Here is a 25,262-nt window from a genome sequence, read left to right as displayed (position 1 = left end):
CGCCGCCCGCGGCACCGGGCTCGGAGCAAGGCTGGGCGCCTGGGTGACGGGGGCCGGGGGTGGCTGCCGCTTGCAGGAAGCGAGCAGCGGCAGGCGCTGGGGGCTGAGCGAGATCACGTTTTTCCTGCTGGCTCCGTAGCTTCGCGGGGCTTCTCTGAGCTGTGGTTTCGCCTTCGGTTCAAACGCTGTGAGCGGGGTAACAAAGCTGTACGTTGGAGAGGAAGGACCCTTGACACCGAAAGGATTTCTGTAGGAAAGCAGATAATGCCCGAACGGAGGTCCCAGAAGTGAATTGTCTTCAAAAGCCAACGGCAAAGCTCTTAATGACTTAATAACACCAGCATTTCAGGTTTTTACTCTTTGAACTTCTTCTCTGACAATCGAGTTCTGGAAAGACTGATAAAAATGCAGTTAAAAAAGGGTTTATATTACACTCTTTAGTACTGGTTCTTGTCATAAAAGGTAGATCGTTGTGTAAGTCTGCAAAATGGAAGTTTAAATTAAGAACAGAAGACAAAGTTTGCAACATAGTATCTAACATGGTGGAAATTCACAGCTTGCTTATCGCTAATTTTGTTGTACAGATGAGCCCACAGTGGACTGTTAAAAAGTAAAATTATAGCGAAGTGGCAGTCTTTCACGTTACATTTCAAACTAATATCCCCTGTATGCTGTGAGATAGTTTCAGAAGTCTTACCGGTCCATTTGAATATTCAGTACCTAGCTAGTACACTGTACCATTATGTGCCTGACTCATGTCATTAACAAAACAAACACAAAACAACCAACCCCCCCTGAGGTAAATTTTCCTTTTCCCAGTGAGCAGGAATCAAAACGTATATAACCAGCCAACGTATGCTTCGTTTTCTATGTTCAAAGCATTTAAATGGTGACCATCCTATGTCTTAAAGTGTAGCATGGTCAAGGTATCATCTCAGTCCTCTGGTAAAATGCACCTGAATGCTCACAAGCTTTTCATAGCCAAGTTGCAACTCAATAATATATTGAGAGATTATCTGCAAGCTTTTAGTGTTTCTCAGTGGTTATTCTAAGAAGACCTCCACTGACAAAACATATGCCTAGCTTCTGCTAGGTCCCGTGGGTACATAATTTTAAATACTTCTGCAAATTTGGATTTATGTTTCTAAGACCAAGATGCCTATTAATCTACTGTGTTTCTGACTCTGGTCATACTATGGAAGTTTATGGGACCAGATTGTGTACTGAGAACCACCTGAATTTTCCATTAAGAGTAAAGGTAGCAGAATATGCTTTCCATTTAATTGCAATAGTAGCTACCATTGATTCTCTACACCTTGGAAGAATCTCAAGTTCCTCTTGTTTAATCAAAATATCAGTGATCCCAAAAATGTTTGTAATGGTTGTGCTTCTGGGTGCTCTGTCTGATTGTCTTTTGTGATAGCCTGAGACCTAAAAAGTGACTCCAGCCAAATATTTCAAATTCCTTTATACCATGAGGTTCTTTTGCAATCAGATGTGTTAATATGATGCCAAGAGATTAATGAAATGAATATCCAGCAGTAGCTGCTACACAATAAAATTTGAGAAACCATAGCTGTTCATCATACTGTATGCTGAACACAAAAGTATTCGTTAAGAACGAGGTTAAGCAAGTTGTATAACTAAGAGCTACCTACTAGAAAGAACCAAAATGCAGCTTTCAGCCTTAAGGCTGGCTTCACTGAACACATGGTGGATATGCCAGATGTGATGTCTCTTTCAGGCTTCTAGCCTCAGTAAAACTCAAGGCTTTGTTATAACTCTATTTAATTGAGTCTTCCCTCCAGAAATATCTGGAGAAGTCCAACAGGAAAAATGGAAAAATTAAGCTCTGTTCTGCAGAACAACAACAAAAAAAATTGTTTGGGACTAAAATATATGCAGTCTATTTTACAGATGCAATAATGTATTCCAGATGTCTCGACATGTGGCTACACGAGACAAAGTGAGTACTGGAAAAAGTTTTAAGCTAATTCCATGGCTCAATTCAAATGTGCTGTGAGGAAGAGAAAGCAAAAGTGCTTTTAGCACTGAAGAGTGTTCAAGCTTCACTTGAGTGAAATGTATCTTCTGATAACAAATATATATATATATATATTTTTTTTTTGCCCAGGAATTTCCTTTTGTTTCTTTACATTTTGAAGCTGAAATAGCATAAGGACAGTTTGGTAATTCATCATTACAATGAGACTATTATGAAGAGAGCTAACTGTAAATAAGGAAAACAAATGAGGAAAAAAAAAACAAACAACTTGCTTCCTGTAGTTATATCATTGGAACAATCATTTTGATGTGGCTAGTAGCAGCCGTCATTCAGTTCTTTCAAGTTTATGTATTTTTCTTTAAAAAATGAATTTCCTGGCAACTGAAAATTCTTGTCACATGCCCACAGAGCATGGTTGAATGGTTAGAGTATCTCAAGTTTCTGTTCTTTTTTTTTTTTTGTATTCCGATGAAAAGGGTTAAAAAAAAAAAAAAAAGAAAGAAAGAAAATTGAAGTATGATATTTAATTACAATTAGTTCTCTTTTTTTTTTTTCTTGAACATGCTTATTTTTCCAGATGCTTAACAAATAGACTGGAATAGGAAGGAAGTTGTACAATTAAGATCTAAATATGGTTAATAAAGGAGAAAATATTGGGAACACTTTTGAATATAAAGTCACTGAAATTCTGGGTAGCACATGTAGAGACACAGAGGACTCTGTGTGCATGAATGCATCTAAATATGTGCATGACTGCAATTTTAGAAACTGCATATACACAACAGAGTCAAAGTATCTGGCGCAGTGGTACTGTTTTCATACAGCTTAAAGAAGGTAAAAGGTTCAGTTTTCTAGTAGAGTGAAGAAGTCAGTGTGGAGAGAATGAAAACAAAAAAAATAGATCTTGCACCATAAGCTGCATCTATGATACATTTACAGTGTGTTTCACATAAGATGGGATCCATAGCCTAACTCTGTTTGTAGACATAAATCTTACTCAAGGTGTAGAGAGGCATCACAACAGTGTCATCCTTCATAGCATACAAGTCAAGATCCCTTATGCACACCAGGACATTTGATTTTAGCAAGCTGTATGCAGTTTTGGTCCTTGACTGAAAAGGGTGAAAGAAGGATTAATGCTTCTGAGAGTGGATGAGGGTGTAGCCCTGTAAGTAATGCTGCAACATGCTCCTGAGCAAGATTCTCTTAGGCAGTCACACTTCCCTTCCTTTACTTATACAGAGCAAATTGAAGCCCCCCTCGTACAAGCAGAGGACCACAGGGAATGCAATCAAAATAATAACAGACAGCTATTGCTTCATTGCCTGGAGACTTTGAAGAACATTTATTATTTAAAAGCAGTCTCAAGTCCACTCTCAAATTCCTAAATTTTTCTACAAATATACCACTCACAGCAAAAGGCCTAGAAGGGAGATATCTCTCCCTTACTAGAGTACAAAATTAAGATTAAAATATAAATAGCAATTCTCTGTAGCCTTTACTGCTGCAGCTATTCTGCTTTCTCTCAGCCTGAAGACATGGATAGCTATTGTCTAGTACAAACACTTTTTGAAGAAGTGAATGCTACCATTAATTTAATTACATCTAGTATGTACAAGAAATATTCAGCACATACCTTGTTCTTGATTCCAGATGACCTTGTCATTTCAGGATATGTAACTCCTAGTACAGTTGTGCTAAAACTTGTGTTTGGAACTTCTGGAGCTTGCTCAACTTCATCTGATTTCTGAAGAAAGGCTGTCTTGATTCATGCTCTAAATTGGGACTCAGAAAATTACAGTTTAAATTACAGTTAAAAAAATTACAGTTTTTGCTGTGTTCCAAGCAACCTGCATAACTTTCAGAAAGTTATTTATATCCACTCTGTTCATAAAAACATAATTTGTAAAAATGTGGAAAACAATACTTACATAGACGACAAAGCCATCATCAAGAGATACTCAAGTACACTGGGGACAGACACAACAAAAGGATTGGTAATTCAGGAAACCTGACCTTCAGAATACAGAATATCCTGGACATAATGGAATAAAACACATTGAAGACATTTTCTCAGTCTATAGAAATAAAAGAGTTAATTGTAACATTTCAGCTTGGACCATATGGATCCAACTGTGTGTATCTGAAACTTTTAAAGTTTTCAAAGTACTTGGTATCAAACCACTCTATGCAAATTAGGTTAAACATACAACACATTTACATTCCTTCCCCCTTCCCCCCTTTTAATCTCCAGTGATATTTTGAATGCTCTGATAGGTTTTTTAAGAGCAAAGTTCTCTTGAGTTTTAATAGTTTTAAATTGGGTTAATAGAAAAGCTATCTGTTGCTGTCAAAAAACTGTTCTAGGTGCAAAGTTGGGTATGATCAGTCCTGATCTGAAATTACAGAATATTGGTGCCTTATAGCACCTTGGGAGGATTCCAGACTACTACTGAAAATTGCAGGTGTCTTTGAAAAACAAAGGAGACTCCAAACAATACTAGTAATTCTTAGCAAAATTTATAGGTTCCAATTCTGATCCAACACCTGTCTTGTATCATATCAATTTCTACTAGATACTTGCTAAGTAAGCCCTTTGATTTTCTCTTAAACCACTTGTCCATCAGGGCATTTTAGTATAGATATCTGGCATACTGCTATTATGGCAAAGGAAGAAAAGGGAGTTCATAGGGGAGTTCATAGGGGATCAAAAGGGGATTCATAAGAAGTAATAGGTGCATAAAAGCAACCGAGTCTGTTTGAGAGTTGCAGCTACTACTGTACTTACAAAAATCTGTCCTGGCCAACTGAGAGTATAAAAGAGTTTGGACTGCTAGAAACACTGAGACCAGAATGGAGAAGGCATAGGTTACTGAAATAACAGTTGTTCTAATATGTTATAGTACAATGCTGCTAACTGCAAGAGATGATGGGCACAATGGTTTTCAGAGGAAGAAGGAAGAAAAGAATGCAACACAGATAAGAGTGATCCCAGGGCCATTTAAGCTGGTGTTACTTGGCAATCATATAAAACCTGAAGAAACTGGGTGGCAGAGTTTCCACTATTAAGAAAGTATATTGCACTTAACATCTTTCAGAACTGTCCTTCTGCTTTTGCTGAGAAACAGCAATTTATGCTAACGAGTACTGTTCAGTCTTGCTTCCACCTCTAGCTTCATCTTACATTATTTCTTTTTCAACTAAGGATAATGCAAAGTTCATACAGCTCTTTTCAGGAAATCATTATGGAGAAAAATGACGAAACAAAACATTGATTTAGTTTTATCATTCCAAACAAACCACTTCCAAGATCTCAGTGACACTAACATATTAGAATAAAATGAAAACAGGCAGAAGGGATATACACATTAAAAGTCAACAGAAAAGAAGCTTGAAAAAATTTATTTAAGGCTATCATTTAATATCCTTAAAGCTTAGCCTTTTTATAACAAAGGTTTCAACAGGGATATTCACTTCTCAGACATTTGCAACTGCCAGACCCTTAAAAATATCGCGTATAATTGATGATGGAATCATTGTATGTCAGCTTTTTAGAAAAATAATTTCATATGTAAATATAAATGGAGTTATTTCAGTCGTAATAAATGGAAAATATGAAAATGTGGAACTTTCATAGTCTTAAAGCTATTAAGATAGCCATCCCTTAGACAACAGGTATTCCATATATGTAGTCTTTTGGCAACACTAAACAACACTACAATTAATTCCTGGCATGCAAGGTGACATAGCTTTGTTACACCCAATGTAAATGACAATACAGATTTCAGAATCTCTTAATAACTGGCAGTTGATGCAGTGAAGATCTTCATTTATCCCGTTTTTGTTCTGCATTTTTACTGGTATTCTTCCAAAAGATCTCTGGGAAAAAAAAAAAGGCAATTAGAACATATTATAAATCTCCCAAGATTTATGAAATTCCTGTTAAACATTTTTTCTTGTTAAGAGTTAGTAGATGTTAGTTCCACAAACTCCTCAATGCCTCTCTCTAATAATGGAATGAAAACAATTACTACTAAAGGAAAACCTTTTTAGTAGTCTCACATAGATGATTATCTTAAATTGTTTCAATGCTTAACCACAAACAAACACAAAAATATGAAAAAGTTAGTCAAAACTGTGTTTGAATGATAACTTCTACATTTTTTTGAGACAGTATGTCTTGTGTCAGATTTCCAAGATCAACTAGTGATTTTAGGTCCTTTAGTAGTTAAAAGACTAAAAGTAATAAACTTTTGCAATGGATATCCAACATTTCAGAAAATCTTGCCATTCATATGTACCTCAAGTGGGCATTTTATTATTTTTTTGAAATCCTTTGCTAATGTTAACAAATAATCCTCAAATATTAACTTGTTTGCAGAGCTCAGATAGAAAATGTTGCTTTTCCATCAGCATTTACCTATTTACAGCAAAACTAAAACAGGGTTCTTAAGTTGTTAGCCATCAGGAACTCATATAACAGTACTTTATTTCCTAATGGCAAGTGACAATTTAAGGCAGTTTTATATCACAGTCTTTAAAGAATAAGGAATTTGGTGTCATTTTCCCAATAAACATTTCTGATTTTATAATGCCCATGGCAAAGGAGAATTTTATTTTTCAGTAATTTAATATGACCTTACTTCTGGCAACATTAAGTGGCAAAGCTCCCCTGAAGTTAAATAGAAAATTATTAAATAGGTTCACCAGGTTCACCACTGATGCAAAATACAATTTGTATTTGGAATGGCTTCTGCGTATAGTGTCTTATCCTTGTTCAGCACTGTCTGTAACATAAAGTTTGTAACATATTTACACATATCTCAATAGCTAAGAGAAAAATGAGCTGTATTTTCCCTACGTGTGACAAATACATTTAAAACCCCGGTATATTAATATAAATATTATCAAAATTCAAGCACCTTTGGGTAACTTTTGTGTTAATCAGCCATTTTAGGAACTCTTTGGCAGCCATGTCATCCAGGATTTTGTTGATATCACTTGTGAAAGTGCCATCTGCGTATCTTCGGCCCATTTCTTCAGCTACAAGAGTTTTTTCTGGGAAACTTCAAAGGGAAGAAATTATGAAACAATTTGCAGATCAAAATAAACAAACTGTTTAAGAGGGCCTTATTATAGGATCTTAATACACTGCACATTTCCTGTGATTTTAAGGAATTAAAGGTTGAGCCAGATGTTATGGCTAAGTATAGCACGAAGCATATCAGAACATATTTTGAAGCATTATTTTAACAACAGAAGAAAGAATAAATTTCCCTTTACGAGGCAGGACTCTTCATTTAGGTAAGTCTAGATTCCTCTCTGTCATTTTTTTGAAAAAACCATACATGTAAAACCATAACTCAGTCTACGCTAAGTAGACTAGGCATCAATAAAACTCACAGGAGATTTACTAAGAATACTTTTTAAAGAAATATCAGTACTGAAAAATTATAGTCGCATTTTCATACAATTTTTTTGTTTGATTTACAAAGTCTTAGTTTTATACTTACAATTATATTTCATAAGCATTTAGACAGTTAAAAGCAGCAATTTTGGAGGGTGTAAAATACCTGAATTAAAATATATGTATAATTTTTGTTGTTGTTGTTGTTGTTGCACAATTGAATTTTGTATTTGGAATCAGATCCCAATTCTTGCTCTCCTCCTTTTTGACTACTGAAAAATTGTTGTGTCAAGGGCTTTATTTAGAAAGCTTGTTTCAACCCATCAAATACAGGGAGATTTTAATGGGTTCCAATAAGGTGTGCTGATACTGAAGCACACTATGCTCTGGGATCAGTGACATGCAGACTGTCTCTTTTCATGCACTGATTTTAGGGAAGGCTATATGCACGTCTGACTACAAATAATACTAAATACTGGGAAGCAGGAGGCTGCTCTGTATGTAATTGTCCATCTAGGTTTCTAAGCTCAGTTCATCACAGCTCAGTTGTAATCTCTCTTTCTTACAAATACTAAAATACCCTATCTCTGCTCATGAAAATAAAAGGACAGAAAAAACAACTGCAGATCTGAACATCACTATGAAGTGGCACCAACCTTTCCCTTATCTGTATAGCTGACCTCATTCATTTAACCCAGGAAATCACTATTTTTTTCAGGAAATCATCATTATTTCCAAAATTTACTTTTACCTAATTAGTCTTCCTTGACTACAACACACAATCTTGTCTTACAGATGATATTTTATTGTTATTGTTATTTATTATTTTTATATAGAATGAAAGACTTACATAATACTTTACAGCTAGTAGAGTATATAATTATAGGATGAAATCCTTGCCCCGAAGAGCTTACAGTCTAAAGGCACATATAAATACAGAACAGTTAAAAGGTGGGCAGTGGCATTTGCATGGTGTAACTCCTAACCATGCAGAGTTGGAACTATGATAAGACAGAAAGTGCCTGAAGGAGACTGAAGCTAAGGCTGTTCCAAGTGTAAGACTATCATAAAAAAAGATACAAGATCATGAGTGAGCTAATGTAGTGAATTGGTTTTGAGAAATATGCAATATGAAGAGCAAGATAAGCATGAAAGAAATCAGAGATGCAGGTAAATCAAAACTGTGGATCTGTGAGTCCCGGAAACTGTAAACCACAGCAAAAGAAGTAGAGGTGTCTTAAAAATGAAGATAAGATATAGTTGTAGGAAATGATGGTTATTTTGGCAGCAGCAGCTTGGGGAGAATTTGTCGATCATAAGAAGAGAAAAAGAAGACACCAGTAACTGCTGGGAGTGATCACCAGAGCATGAACGACAGCTGTGGTGGCAGTGACATTGGTAAAAATTTAATCTTGGAAATACTGCAGAGGGAAAAATTGACTGCAGAGGTTGGGAAAAAAAATAAAAAAGAGAGAAAGGAATTTAAGATGACACTGACTTGAATTATCTCAGTCAATGAGAGTTAAGGAGACTGTAAGCAATGTTGTGTGAAGTGGGAAAGGTTATAAGTGGAGGAAGGTCTGGTTTAGTTTTAGATATGTAGACCTTAAATATAACTTGACCTTTCAGAGTGTAACAGCATACTGAAATGGTTTGTTTCAATGTGTTTGAACTCAGTAACTTAAAATGGTAGTCTAACACTCACAGAATGTCTTCTATTACAAAAGGAAAATGTGAAGTACAGCAAGAATCATCAAAAACACATCAAGATTTCATCAGACTTGATTTCTAACCTCGAAAGCATGGCAAAATTTAGTAATAGGAATGGATGGATTCTTACTCTCTTCTTCCTCGTCCATTCACTAACCAAGCAATGAATTCTTTGGCAGCTTGACCTTCCAAATAAGAGGTGATATCACTGGTGTAGGTGCCCTCAGCATGTCTCTCAAATTCAGCATGACGCTTGGAGATTGCATTGCTGAAAGAAGAGCAATACTGTAGGATCAGACTGCATTACTGACTACAATTTTTTAACTTCTATTAATTTATATTCCCCACTAAACTAACATTTCTTATTAGAGAGAGGGGTTTTCTTTGCTTCTGAAATTACTCTTGGTATTTTTGACTTTCAGTTCTAAAAGCAATGCCTGTGCTATACAGTACAGTTTTGTGTAGAAATAACTGAACTAGTTCTAAACAAATCAAATTAGGTGCTGAAAGCATATAAAGCTGCATTGGAAAGGTTTTCTGCTAGACTAATTGGCTCTGCTCAACAAACTTTATAGTATTCTACAGATATACTTTTTGTTACCTCAATAAGACTACTCAATAAGCACTCACCTAAAACTTCCATTAAGCCAGTCCTCCTGTGTTCAGCACTTCTTAGCCAAACTGTTCAGACTTAACCCCTTTTGATATCAGTCTGCTGCACTTTGAATTGCTTTGTGGACACACATCATTCCAACCAAGTGATAATCTTTGAACAATTTCAAACCTGATCATCTCCAGCTTAATAAAGAAAATCACCTCCCCCCCACCATGCTTTTTTCTCTGATATGGCAAAATTATGTCACACTGGCCCTTAGGAAGACACACTGCACTGAGAAGTAAACATATTTTGGAATATTTTCCCCAGATAAGTTCCCTCAAATTTCTATTTCAGAATTTGCTAATTTCTGCCCAATTTTCACGGCCTCTAGCACTTTCTATTATATTTTGTCTTCCTGGGATTTCACCATTCCTCCCAATTTAGTACCATCTGCATTTTCCATCAGCATGCTAACTCTAGTTTGGAACATTTTTGATGAAATGTTAATTTTGTTGAGATATGCTGTTTCACTGAAGCTGAAAAATTATCACAGATTTTGTATTATATCAACAGTGTTTTGAATGGAAAGATCTTTGTGATCCAAGCTGCCCTCTCTGGATTTTCTAACAAAAGGTAGAATGGATATAGGTATTTAAATCTATTTTGCAAAAACACTTAGTGTTTTTTGTTATTGTTTGCTCCAAATTTTGAAACCCTCAAACCCTCTCCCAGAATCATTGTCAGGAAATAAAATTTTGACCTCCAGCAGGTCTTTTGTTCTCCTTTTCTGTTATGAGCAATTTGTATAAAATTTGACAGAGCACTGAGGGCCAAACATTGTATCATGTTTTATCAGCCCCCGAAAACTTGATGCCTGGCAATTTGCCCTTCCTTAGTATTCTAATTGGTTTTCTTTCCCTTAACACAATGATTTTTGGCAACCTTTTTTGTATTTTTTTTTTAATTCTCTACTCTCCTTTATTACTTGGTATGTTCTTTCCTTAAATCTGTTGTTCTCAAGCCATTGCATTCCCTGAAGATATAGCACACAGGTACAGGAATAAATACCAGACATTTTCTTTCCTCATAAAAAATAAGTGCAGAACAATTTCTTTTGATAGGTATTTCTTGGATTATATTAACATTGTAAAGAATACTAGTTTTCTTTCTTGTTTAACGGAAAATGAGGAAATGAGGTTGACTTGTTTTTGAGTAATGAGTTGTGGCAACTAGAATACCTTGAGAGCTGGTCCGGGAATTTGTCGTTCTCTTTGTCCTCCTGTCCTTGTTGGCTGTAGTGGAATTCCACAATCATTAGATTATAATTACCAGTACATTGCAGAGCATGCATGAGCATGATAAGTTTCTATTGGTTATTATTTAAATATTATCATAAACAACCATGACTGATGGATGAATATTATAAATACTTTTAGACTTATACATTTAAGGAAGAAATTCTTTACTATGAAGTTAGTGAGGCACTGGAACAGGTTGCCCAGAGAAGCTGTGGATGCCCCATCCCTGGAAGTGTTTAAGGTCAAGCTGGATGGGGCTTTGAACAACCTGGTGTAGTGGGAGGTGTCCCTGCCGCCTCACCTGAAGGGGTTGGAATTAAATGATCTTTAGGGTCCTTTCCAACCCAAACTATTCTATAATTCTATAATTTAAATTAATACAATATCTAGAAATTATTACTTTATATTTTAAAGGCTCCCACAGGGATTTAAATGGATTTTTTTATTCTGTGGACAGATCTTTTCTAGAACACAGGGCACAGAATTACACGCTCTTACATTATTCTTGCTCTCAGCTTGGTAGCTTGTGTTTAAGCAAAGTGTATCTTTAAAAAGACACGCCAATTTACACCTTAATAGTGTATTTGTAATCCAGCAGTCAATAAAGATTAAACCTTAGCTCCCTTTTCACAAATGAAACTTCAGGATTAGAGTAACCATGGAAAGTTTTATTAAGGTCCAAAGGTGACATATTTATATTATATTTACTGACATGATTCATATTGAAATAAGTTGATTCACTGAAACAATCTGTCCCAAAGAAGCTGATATAGTCTCAGTTTGGGTGGTACATCACATACACTTGATTTATCAAGACACTACGCTTGATTTATCCAAATCCTTTTGACTGATTTTGCACATACCCCTCATTTCTAATAACATATTAATTATATATATAAATTTTCCTTAAGTACATTAGTCCTTTGATGGTTATACATGGCCTGTGATGGGAAGCTGAAATCAAGAAACTGAATTCAGACAGGTACTAGATTTTGGGCTGTTTTCTGTATATGGAGATCTATAGCAATGTAAGCAAAAAGGCTTACCCATTTCTTTTAGTGCTCATTAACCACTGCACAAAATCCTGAGCTCGTCTGGTGTCCAAGTACTTGCTGTAATCACTGGTGAATGTACCTTGTGAATGACGCTTCACTTCATTCAGCTGTCTAGATTCATCTAACGGTTCAGACTGGGAAGCTTTGAATGATCTGAGAAAAGTTTAGAACCTGTTAATTGACAATGATTATAGTACATTGTACACTGACTTTTCTTTTAACCATATCATTTTATAGTCTTACAAGGTAAAAAAAAAAAAAAAGTGCCATATTATTGATTACTAGCTGGCTGGTAAAATTAATCAATATAGTGGGTTGGATACTGCACAGTTGCAAGGTCTTCTTGGATAACTAAGGCAGCTATTGTTTAAAATAGTGAAAACTTCTGTGCCTCACTTTGAAGTATTAAAAATTTCCTAGTTCCAATGGTAGATTAAGTACTTTGAATAATATATGTCACAGCATGTTTTGCTTTGAACTATAAGAAAACAAAGTTAAGGCCAAGGGTTTCTAGAAGTTCAATCTACAGAATTTACCTTGATTTCTCCTCTGTATCCTGAAGAGGATTTTGCCAGCTGCCTTGAACTATCATTAATAGGAGCCCAGCAACAAAATAAACACTTTTCATTTTCATTGCCTGTAAAAACAGAAATAAGGCAACAAAGAAAAATGTAATCATCTTTACATACCACTGAATCAATTATATCAAAAAGAGAGATCCTTAATGCTGATCTAAACTTGAAGATATTGAGACCTTGTGTAACTGGATGGAGATTACAGTGCCTTGGGTAGGCATTCAAGATTTAATATCTTTAGGCTTTAGTCTGTGTTCCAGACTGCAAGGAGAGCTGAGACTAGCTGCATCCTCAGTTTCCTCTGTAATATGATTATAAAGGTCTGCATCTCCTTTGCTCTGCATTCTTCTGATGGTAAACATTCAATCTGTTTCTATAACATTGTTTTACAGCAAAATTAGGGTATTGCTGTGACTTTTATATTTTTCCATCTCATTTACTATTAAAAAAAAAAAAAGGCAAATTGCTGTCAAGAACCTTGTCACATCAGCAGCTCCTCATTCGTTCTTCCTGACCCTCCATGTTCCTTTAACTTTCTTCCTTTTTGGAAATAAAACATATTGCAGTAGTAGGCCTCTGGAGTGAATGGCTTATTGATAGGCGATTCTTTAGTACTTGAATTAGTGACTGGTTTACTCACACAAGTAGTACAGTTCACTTTTAGTGAATAGTCACCAGTGGGAAAAATGTTCTTCCTAATTCCCTATGTGCTATGATTTTCATTATTTAATGTACTAATATTAGCCTGTTGACATATAATCCTGAAAAACGAAATGCTATTCGTTTTGGGCTCACAAAACCCGGTGCAAAAAGGACTATGAGCAGCTGATGGCTAATAGTCTCAAAAGTGCTTTGCATTGGGGGCATCTGTATAAACAGGAAACGAGGAAATCTACTTACAAAATCAGTTAGTATTTATTGTTTATTGGTTTTGATCCCTTAAATTTCTGGAATGACTGTATAGAAAAGAAAATGAATTTAAAACGTTAGGTGTTTTGACCTTGACAAAGAAATTAAATATACCATTCATTCAATGAGTAAATGCCAATTAAATGAATGATGAATAGTAAATCATTCTAACTTTAAAATCAGTATAGATCACATTAAAAGCAACAGAAGTTGCAGTGAGTTCACAAGAGCAAAATGTCACTGGAAATAATATCATCATCATGCACTTGGACTGATATTTGAGTATTTGAAAGAGCCCTTCTGCCATCCATGACATTTTTCTATGGAAGTTTATGTTACAGCCTGAAAAAGATAGGGATATATGAAATATGAGTGCACTGAAGTAAAGTTATACGTGGCAGACTAAGACCCAGTAAAAAAAACAACCTCCCCACTAAATGTAATCTGCATTTAACTCCTCCAGCTCCAATGACTTTATTTGCTTAAATTCAATGATTTATAAAATAAGGCAGCCTGAGAGTAAACGTCTATTCTCTGTGGTAATGCCTTGCTGCAACAGGCTGGATTTAAATATACTATGGGCTGGAGGAAGCCATATGAAAGTTATGAAGAAATTATATGTAGAGAAGGTATGAATTACTCTGTTTTGAGATTTGGACATGGCTCTGCACTGAGCTGTACAAAAAGTTTACTACAGCATCAATAGTCCTGCTGCTGTAGGACTTCTACTCTGTCCCACTAGTATGCCCCAGCTTCAGAGCAGGATTTTTTTTTAAAGTTTGTTTCTTCCATCTATTATGAAATGAAGTTGTAAGTCTCGACTGTTGGCAGGCATTTTATCTACGGTTAGGAAGAAGATATTGTTTTTAGTATTTTGTGAGATCTAATTTTTAAGATAATCGTAATGATTAATATAAATACTTTACTACAATACCTCAATGTCAGTATCAAAATACTGAAGTATCTTGAATCTAAACCTTAATAAAATCTTGATAAAAAATGGGAACATAAATCGATCCTGGTGGATTGTACTGCTAAGCAATGGAGATGATTTCATTGTCTCCATCAAAAGCTACTGACAATATATTTGTTTGTTTTTCCTAGTGTGTATGGTGACTCTTTTCTGCCTTCTGTAATGCCCTGATATATGAGATTTAATTTCTACACCTACATATATCCTGCCTATAGTACCAACAAATAATGCAGTGGCCATGCAATCATTCCGTTTTATTATAATCCTAGCTATAGCATAGAACTCTCTTTTTGCTGTTTCATTTGGAGCTGTAATTTGGTGGTGCAACACTGACATCCAATGTCAGTCCTCCAGAATGCATAATTTCACATTTCGTAGTCTTCCAACAATGGAACAAAAGCTTTGCCTTATTCTTTGGGAGGTAACTTTGTCGTGATCACAAAAATGGTTTGGCTGCACTGTAATGACCCCCCCCCATGCTATCTGATATAGCTATAAATGAGTCTAGACACCAAATAGAGTCTGGCTATTGCAGCATATATAAGTAAATTTCCCATGCTTAATGGTACACAAACAGACTGTTACACTTTTACTTTTACTTAACCTGATAAACTGGAAAAAGTTGGGTACTTTCCTGTAGCATTGTTAAAACATGATACAGTTTAGACATAAACCTAAGTCACTGACATGGAATGAAAGAAATAGCCTCATCATTTATCCAGTTTATAATTTATCCTGTTTATAATACTATCAGATACCAAAAGCTATTCTTTTATATAAAACTTATAAATAAATATTCAAAGCCCATTGCAATCAGTGAACAGATTTCCAGTTCTCTTATACCTCAGTCCTACAGAACCTGAACAGTGCTGTTCACTGGCTACCATTGGCTACATTATGCCTTAAGAATGTTTAAAGTTAAATGTATGTTTAGTTTCTTTCTGATTTTTTTTTTTTGAGAATCAAAATCTGAAGATGTGTAAATGCAGTTTTTAGACATTATTAAAATCTTCAAGTAAGAGAATTCTGGCCATTAATAAAATAAGCATTTCAAATGCACTGACCAGCTGTTAAACTTATGTCAAATTATTATCTCAAAAATTTAGAATCAGTTTTGTTTGTTCAATGTTTAATACTTGTTACTGGTAACCGAAATCAGCAAGAGCACTTTTCTACAAGTTAAAGGAAAAACATTATTAAAGTAACAATTTGTTGTTTTATTCTGGGGAACAGAAACATATTTTGTAGAGAATAAGAGATGGTCAGAAAAATATTATTTGTTTAGTTTATTCCTGTTAATTTTATTTTTTCCAGATCCGAAGAAAGTTTTTATTTGCTTTTAGTTATTTAAGTCACTAGTAGATACTGCCAAAATACATATGATCTTCTTATTGTCAGGGTGCAGGAAAACTGAAGCTAATCTTACACCTCCCCCCCCCCCCCCAAAAAAAAATAAAAAACAACAACCAAACCCAAATAGGTTTATTCCTATGCATATTAAACTAATGGAAATGTTTTCTTTTCTTTTTGATTAGAGATAAAAAACATAACGTACCACAGTTTGAACTGCCAGAAAGTATGTAATAAATGTCTCTCAAATCTTGATCAGAAACTTGTATTATTGAAAATATTGACTTGTGACATCTATTTTGCATTTGAAATTAGAAATTGATATTATTTCCTTGATCAATCTGTTTTCTAGTTTTTCCCATGTATTTTATTGCAGATGTCTTTTCTACACTACAATTTTACATTTTTTTGGTACAATTTTAACTAGCTTAATCTTGCTGAGTTTTCAAAAATGAATCTTTCAAAAGTCAGATTCGTATCTATTTCCAGTTTAAAAATAAAAAGTATGGAATTACATCAGTAAAAAAGGGAATACTTTCATATGAAAATGTATGAATGAGTAAAGTAGATTTCTATTAATGTGAAAATTGCAGATAGAAATTATTTCTAATTATTAATAAATAACTTTTTCAAATAGATGTGCTTTACATCTATTTTACCTACTGCAATGCCTTGAATAAAGTTCTGTAAAAGATAATGGTTCTAGTATAAGGAAATCCATAGCAGACCAAAAGACTAAATTAAATTTCATAAAATAATCACAATAACTTTTGAAAGGTTTTAGTTTTTACTTTTATGCTATAAAATTTCTCTCCAAGATCTTATAGTGATAGGAAAATTACGGTTGTTTGAGGCAAACCAATCTGAAGCTAGGGCAATGGAGTGGCAATCTGTAGGGTGATGTAGTGACAAGCTGTCTTGGACAGTTTTCAATCAGTGTCTATATAAACCCATTTACTTTGTTTGCATTATGCCAATTTAATCCCTGTTGATTCATATTTAGAAAGTAGCTGTAAGGAATGAATATTTAAAAAATCTAAATATATGATATAAAAATAGATAAAATAAATATATGAGATAAAAATAGAAAAATCAATAATTATGTATTTCACATTTAAATTCTTATTACAATGCCTGTCTTTTATCTTTACATGCTTACTCTTCCTTCTTTCAGTTGCTTCTGCAATCCTAACAGTTGATTTCCCATGTTGGGATCATTCTCTGTTGAACTAATTCAATAGATTAAAAGATTTAAATGATGATGTCATTAACTTCAAACATTAATGAGTATAACCACAGAAGAAAATACTAATTTGTTGAAAGACCCTGGACCTGTATTGTATTGGACAATACAATACAGAAAATACACTCAGCTTTCTCAAACAAACTGTACTAGTATTTCACATAAATCTTACCTTTTTATTCTTTGAAGTGATATGTAGCAGTTGGAGTGGCTACTCTCTCTTCTGGAACTATGGAAAGCCTTGAGGATCCTGAGATCTGCCTAGCTGCCTCTTTTGCACGGACTTATATATATACTGTTCAGCTCTAGTAAGCATTACCAGAGTGCATCATTGCTGACAGTTTCCTTATTCAACTTTAAAAAAAAAAAAAAAGTCATCATATTTGCTATTCATTTCATTTGATAATTTTACAAGCAATTTCACACATTCATTCTGCTTACTTTATGACATCAATGCTAACATGGATTTGCAAAAGGAGTAAGGTAGCTATGTCCAAAGAAGTAAATATCAAGCAGAAGGGCATTAGGATGATAAACACTTGGCTAAAGGTGCTTTGGATTAAGGTAGCAATTTCTCCAAATTCTGATTTGCCACATTTAATACTTAGTATTGAGCAAAATCTTGGTCCTGTTGACATTAATAATATCACTTAACCTAACAATTTTATCAAGATTTATAAATCTAATACACTGTTAACAATAAACAGCATTACTACCCCAAAGTGCTTGGTTAATTCTTCAAGTAACCTTGTGCCAGTATAATGAACATGAAGAGATGTAAAGTACTACAGGGATGGCCACTCACCATGCATGGACTTGTATGGACATACATGACCATGGACAGGTCAAATTTAACAAAAACATTTGATTACGCTTAGATGTATTATGCCAACTCTGTTACATGAAAACTCATACTCACTGGAGAACAGTATGCCAAACTTTCATTGTAAATTGAGTTTCACACTGTGGCCTACAGATTTATACAAGATAAGCCTTTTGCTCATGTGTCTCCAATCCTACAAGGAAATAATAATAATAAAAAATACAGGTGTAAGTTTTATAGCTGTGTATGTTCTGTACAACTACTATCAAGATCCTAAAACATTGAATAATAAATGGGGGCAATTTCATGTCTGTGATGGGGCAGCATCGCTGAAGACTCTGTTCAGCGATCTCGTGACCACAGGTAGGAGAGATTGACACAAAGCTTGTCAGTGGCCCTTGCAGCTGAAAAATCTGCCAGTCATGAATATGGGGATTTTATCCTGTCTATGAAGCAAGAAGTGAGATATCCCCCTGCAAGAAATTCCTATAGAATTTTAAGGACTTTTTGGTATATCATGATAATCCTTTATAAAATGAAAAAGAGCAAAAAAAAAAAAAAAAAGAAATATAATTATCATATATGTAGAATACCATGCATTCCAGGAGAGAGAGTAAATATGAAGGATTCAAACTTGAGTTTCACTTCTGCTCAGAAGTGGGAAGGGTCTGGAATCACGGTGGACATCTCACTGAACATAAATGACAGCCTATGATCCAGTCTAGAGTGGCCCATTGTCTAATTGTGGCACAAAAAATGCATACTACAGTACACCCTCTTAATTCCCCTAACACTGTTCCTTGAAGCCAGCAAAGAATCTTCACTGAGGTAATTTTCTGCTGGTTGACCATAGCCAGATTGGCATAGCCCATATTGTACAACTGAAGTAGTATACAAACATAATAACCCTAATATTAGAGTGGAAAACAAAATTAAACAGATCCTTCCTAGAGTTCTACCCTAAATGCCTTGTTGTATTACACACTCCCAGTACACCCACAGTACAAGTGTAGGGAAACATTAGGTCTTAATATTCAGTCTACAAAATCAATTGTATTTTTTTGGAGTGTTAGTGTACTTTTTCTCTGCTCTTGGATCCATGTACTGAGATTCATGGTCCCATTTTGTCATTTCTAGCTAAAAAGCAGGTGACTTCTGATGCTGCTGAAAAGCTGAGAGCACTGCTTCTGGGTCTCTCATCATTGCCTTCAGTTAGTTCCTTCAGTCATTTCAGAAAGCCTTACTTGCTCTTTTTGTCAGTCTCCTTATTAATTACTACTTCATTTTCTCTGTTTTCCATGTTCTCTTCTCCATGTCCTTTTTCTCCCTGCTCGTTATTGTATTCTTTTCTCTCTCCCAGATGTTCAAAGTCATGGAACCCCAGTCATTGATTAGCATAGCATATACAAATTTGCATAGATATTTATTAAATTTGGCTTTTCAGTCTTTTTTGTTTGAAATGATCTATTAACAACCCATCTCCATATAGCAACCTTCCCTAGGCAAACACCAGTGTAATATCTAAGACACGGTACCAAAGGAACCAAAACAAGCCTGGAAACTACCTCATGCTCAGAATCTAATTGTCTTCATGAGATGCCAATCTCACTGAGATACTTTGTTTTCAAAATTATGTTTTTAATCTACTTTCGATTTCCACTGCAAAATCATATTTTAAACGCAGTTCCTACACTAAGTGTTAAAAGGCACTCTCTCCACGAAGTTGGTCAGCTTTGCTTGTCCTGCACGGAGATATGTTCTCCAGCTCTGCAGTACCACGCTACGACAGTAGATGGTGATCAAAGGGCCATTTAGACCGTATTTTTTTTTTTTTTTCTCTTTTCACCAGAATATGACACATACTTATTTGTTGAAATGGACTGCTACAGATGATATCTCATTGCATGTTGAGTTAAAGATGCATAGCTTTCGAAACAAAGAAGCCAGAAGGTAAGAAAGTACCTTCCCCTCCAGGAAACAGGTGCTTCTTTTCTTTTGTTTATCTCTGTACATTTTCTTGTGTCAGATAAATTTCCTTGTTTACAGTAGGATGATTTCAGGAAGAAAACATATGAGACAGAGCAGCTCAGTGCACCTCATTGGGCAGGTTGTTACACAGGCTATAGCATCTAGCAGGTCATCTAGCATCTAGAAGATGACTGCCTGATTACTTGTTTTTCAGGTGATACACATACAATAAAAAGTACAGGAAAGAAGCGAACTGCCATCAAGAACTACGCACCTGTCAGTTGCCATAACTGAATCTAGAGAAATACATATTTCAAGAGCACAGCAAACAAGAAGATAGAAAATTGTAATGACTCTGTGAAACATGCATATGTACACATCCTGAACTGTTTTTTCCTTTCACATCATAAAATACAATAGTTTGCTCCTCTAGGCAAAAGTCAAGGGCTCACTCCCTTCTGTATTTTAGTTCATGGATGAGACAGTACTTTCAAATGAATCAGACTAAGAGACAGAACCTCAAAGTGACCTGCCTTTGGGAAAGTTGCATCTTAATGTTTTTCAGGTGTCACTTGGAGACACTAAAAAATCGGTATCTTGGGTTCACGGAATTTGAAGGGAATCAAAGTTTCCTACACCATCATCTCAGCACGAGGTAATGGCTGCTATTAGGGATAGCATACTGCACTTACTGGACCAGAAATCGTGTGGGAAATTACAGATGAGGTAAAGTAAGAGGAATTCTTACCAGACGCACACTGAATCTAATACCCTAGCAGCAGCAATTCCAGCTGGCATGTTTTTTTCATAAAAATAGGACCAATGCACTTGTTAGACCAATGCACTGGCTAACATACTCTGAATATCATACTCTTTCACGTATGTTTCTTTTAATTCTTTAATTGTTGGTACAAGAAAAATTATTAAAAAATATTCAAGATTTGAACATTTTAATGAATTAGGAAGTTGCTTTTTAAAGTGAAGAAAAACAACACTGCAAAATGCTTAAAAAAAACCCGCAATTTTTCTGTTTTTTTTTGTTGTTGTTGTTATTAGCACCTTTATATATAAACCTAAAGAAGATAGGAGAGAGGAGGCTGTATCTTGGGATATGACTAAAGGACCACTGCCTTTTCTTTAGTACATTGCACCAAAAGCCCTCTCTCCCTAACCTTCTCAACCATGAGTTCAGAGGCTTGAATGTGAAGCCCTTTTTGTTTTCCTATCATGATAATCAGGCAGAAGTGGCCTTCATTCTCCTTCTGGAAATTAGTACAACCTATACATGGAAACACATACACACATAAAACATATGGAGCATAAATCTTACACACATGCACGTGTACATACATGTATAACACACAAATGTGTGCAACTCCATGGCTACACTTCGGAGAGCAGGAGTGACTTTCTGAAAAGAGGGATTAGTTTAGGGTCTCCACACCTTACCACAGCATGCAACTCCGTGCTCACTGCCATGGATATCTATGGGTTTGTATCTCAGGAAACAGAGTTATTGTAACTATGCAAATATCCCATACTGTCTACTGACAATAAATTGGAATCGCTCCGTTTGAAATCAATGGAGCTGCATCAATTTGCGCAAGCAGAAGAGCTGGCCAAGTATGTACTAGTTACTTTACATTCTGAGAAGACAATGTTCATAATTGAAAGTAATACCAAATGCTCTTAGCAAATACTATGAATTATTCACATTAAATATAGAGCATTCAAATGACTATAAAATGTACTAAACAGCTGTGCCTTGTAATTAGAACTGACTGGCAAACTGGAAAATATTAAATGTAGTCTGCATTTTACTTGCTATCTAAGTAAAATGAGTATAACACTAACCATGTTCTCGAGCCTGGCTGGAGTTATACTTGATCTACTAACATCGTTTTCACATCAAACTTTTTCTTCTTTGCATACGTAGCAATCCCAAGTGAAGCAAAGAATTTATTTCCATGTTTGAGGTATGAGAAATGCTATATGTTCATTGATACATACAGCATGATATTGCTCATTGATACATGCATACACACAACATTAGGTAGATGACGAAAATGCAGGTTTGCTTTGCACCTCTACCTTTATTTTGTAAAAGTTAACCAGGATTTATAGTGGAAACAGACTTGTAAATAGCTCTGTCTGTGGCTATTTCTTCATTCAAAGAAAATATCACTGCCCCACCTTCAGAGGCTAGTATACCTTGTTTATAAGACAGTCTCAAAGACCAAGTTTCATTGTCTGAAGTGATATTTTTGGGTACCTCGAGTATGAGAATATTATTCAAAAGAGAAAAAAGAAAATAGGGAAGTGCTCAGCATTTTCTGAAAACTGGATCCTCTAAAATGTCCTAAGGTGGAAAGCAATACTTTGAGGACTCTCTTTCATCAGCTTAGAAAATCATGTTGTGAAAATCATTTCTTAATTTCAAAGTAAGCTGTGTTCCAGAATTGTTTTTTACATAACATATTCTATGTTTGCAGTATACGCATATACTTTTTATTCATATATAAAACCAACCCTTTGTTAGCTTCAGCTTGATTCATCAAGACAAGCCCTTTTGCAGAACTGTAGTTAAACACTGTAGGCTGTATTAAAAAGGAACAGGGCAAACAACTGTCCTTGAAAATATCTGGTGATGGTTATCAGGGCAAACAACTGTCCTTGAAAATATCTGGTGATGGTTATAAGTGGATTGTGATTATAGAAAACAATGCATAACAGAAAACATTTTCTTCTAGGGAAAATGTACATAATTATCTGAAATAAGGGTATAAAGAAGACGGAGCCAGGCTGTTTTCAGTCATGACAAGTGAGAGTACAAGAAGTAATGGGCACAAACTGAAAACAGGAGGTTCTGTCTGGAACAACTTATTTACTATGTGAGTGACTGAGCACTGGCACAGATTGCCCAAACAGGTTGTGGAGTCTCCCTCCTGAGAGATATACATAAGCTGTCTGGACATGGTACTGGGCAACCTGCTCTAAGTGGCCCTGCTTGAGCCACCTAGATAATCTTGGATTGGACAAGAGGTCCCTTCCAACCTCAATCATTGTGTGATACTGTAGTGGTAGGTTATAAATGCTCTGCACCATTTCTAATGAATGACTGCATCATTACGTGTTATTAGCACAGGACAGCTACTTTGATATATGTTGTATATGTTTGTAATTTTTTTTTTTTTTTTTTAAACACTCACAGTATCCTACGACATTTTTCCCCAGGTCATCAAAATACATGGTTGTTCAGTCAAAAAGTTTTCAGGTTCTACATTATTCCAGCAACTCAGTGTAAACGTCACACTCTGCTGAAGACATATTCCCATTCTTTGGCAAGAACACTGTATAAAGCAAATAAATTAATGACATGAAAAACAATGAAGCAAAAATGACAGCAGCATGATGCACTAATTTTTTTATGGTTTATCCCCGTAACTGCTTCCTACAAGCCAAAGTAAATGTTGGACAGTTTGGAAGATGTGTACTCTGATTGCCTCAGGAAATAAATAGACATACGGGCAAATTAATGATGAAATATCTAACACATCCCTTGGGAAAGAGGTACCTTCTGTTATTTTGTTTGACACATTTTCCAGAAATGTCCCTTATCTCAAATGCTTCCAGAAGATTCTGACTGCAGACCTGTGGGCAGGGTGTGACCAGTGCATTGTATTACTTTATTACTTGTAGTATCCACAATGGGTTGGTTTATCTGGTCAAATCTCTAGGGCTTGCAGGACTTTTCAGAAGTATAAATAAAGTATAAAGGTGCAGAAACTTAAAGATAACTTAATATATTGATATTAATGTGAGATTGATACCATGCATTTTGAAAATTGCTCTGGGTTCTCGCTGACATATTCAGATATCTAAAACCTTTAAGCATCTGCTACAAAAACCTGATTTTCCTCTCTTTCAACGCAAATTTGCAATAGTTTCTGTAGTGTTGTATCAATATAACAAATTGAGAGTTAAATCTCAGTAATTTCAACTGAATTGTATTCCTTATTTGTAAAATAATCACATTATTGAGAGTATTGTTGTTTACAGCAAATGCACATAGGACCATGTAATCAACATCTAATTAGCCCCACTTCATGTTATATTTGCTTAACATTAACTTTCTTAGAGCTATATTTTTTTCCTTTAACCATTATAGCAGTTGAATTTTAATTACATTACCAACAAAAAGCTCATTAACGTCACATAATTGGCAGTGTTTCCAAAAAAACCTGAACTAATTGAGTATTTTCTGAAGAGTTCCCATCAAAGTATAATTTAACCATTACAAACAGCTTGGCAACTACATTTACATAAAGATGTCTGAGGAATGTTCTCATGTGCGGAAAATCAGATTTGATATTGCCATTAACAAAATGAAGGAATCCGTTACATACCAAATCACTTCTACATTTTAATGATGTTGGCTAAACCCCATCTTTTTGTCAAGAGGGTCAAATGAAATGCCTTGCTTTTCCACAAAGAAGCAGCAACCAGTCTCAAAGAGTTAGGAAGCAGCTTTCTTTGTGGGAAGGCTACTCCACAATCTTTTTCAGGTTATTTTGTACCCTCCCTAGCTAATAGCAAAGATGAGATACTACATTAGACAGATGACAATTCTTATGCAGTAAGCTAACTCAGAATTTTTTAAATATGTGACCAGAGAATCATTTAATCTAAAAAGGATCTCCTGCCAATTATCTTGTTCATATTCTTATATTATGACAGGACTGATTTAATTACTAATCAAAAGAATACATGTGTTCCAATCACTATTAGCTTCTAGAGTTTTTAAAAGACTCCCTAAAATAGTTTTACTGGAAACAAAGCAAAGAAAACCTGCAAAATCCTTTGATTTTTTTCCCCCCAGTCTGGGATGAACAATATTAGAATTAATGTGAATTCCAAGCTGAAGATTAAAAGCAGGCTAATGTGGCTCACATAAACTGAACACAGGCAGAAAAAAACATTGAGATAAAATAGCTATCATGAATGTCCAGTTTCCATATTTAAACCTGAACACAGAGTTTAGCAGAATCAGGGTTTCAAGGAAGAACTGAATAAAATTTGAACACAGCAGTCAAAATTCTGGCTAATTATCCATACTTAGGCTTCAAATATTGTGTGTTCCTATCCCTGCTTGGATTCTTTCCAATAAATTGGAAATATAAATGTATTTTGAGAAACTGGTTCTTATTAAGAAGTTAATTAGGTACTTGTACTACTTTCATTGTCCTTGCCCATTTTACAGTTATAGTTAACAAATGCAAGTGTATTCATTTGGCAGTATACCTTTGCAATGGACCACCTAGCTTTGGAATGCAGAATGTAGTTTAAGC

The 25,262-nt window shown here is 35.1% G+C and overlaps 1 protein-coding gene across 1 annotated transcript; it reads right to left on the bottom strand.

Moving 5' to 3' along the window:
* Nucleotides 1-27: 27 nt before the first annotated feature.
* Nucleotides 28-25,140, bottom strand: GCG (glucagon). Its single transcript, XM_080601321.1, has 9 exons — nt 23,124-25,140; nt 18,043-18,139; nt 17,296-17,477; nt 12,610-12,710; nt 12,065-12,226; nt 10,959-11,012; nt 9,253-9,390; nt 6,928-7,071; nt 28-5,884 (listed from the first exon to the last, which is right to left on the bottom strand). Exons 4-9 carry the CDS (start codon nt 12,705-12,707, stop codon nt 5,860-5,862), a joined length of 621 nt encoding a protein of 206 aa, XP_080457447.1. The 5' UTR covers nt 12,708-12,710; nt 17,296-17,477; nt 18,043-18,139; nt 23,124-25,140; the 3' UTR covers nt 28-5,859.
* Between the last annotated feature and the right edge of the window lie 122 nt (nt 25,141-25,262).

The sequence above is a fragment of the Anser brachyrhynchus genome (assembly GCF_964034855.1).
Source record: "Anser brachyrhynchus genome assembly, chromosome: 7".
NCBI lineage: Eukaryota > Metazoa > Chordata > Aves > Anseriformes > Anatidae > Anser > Anser brachyrhynchus.
This window is presented reverse-complemented; position numbering and strand designations above follow the sequence as displayed.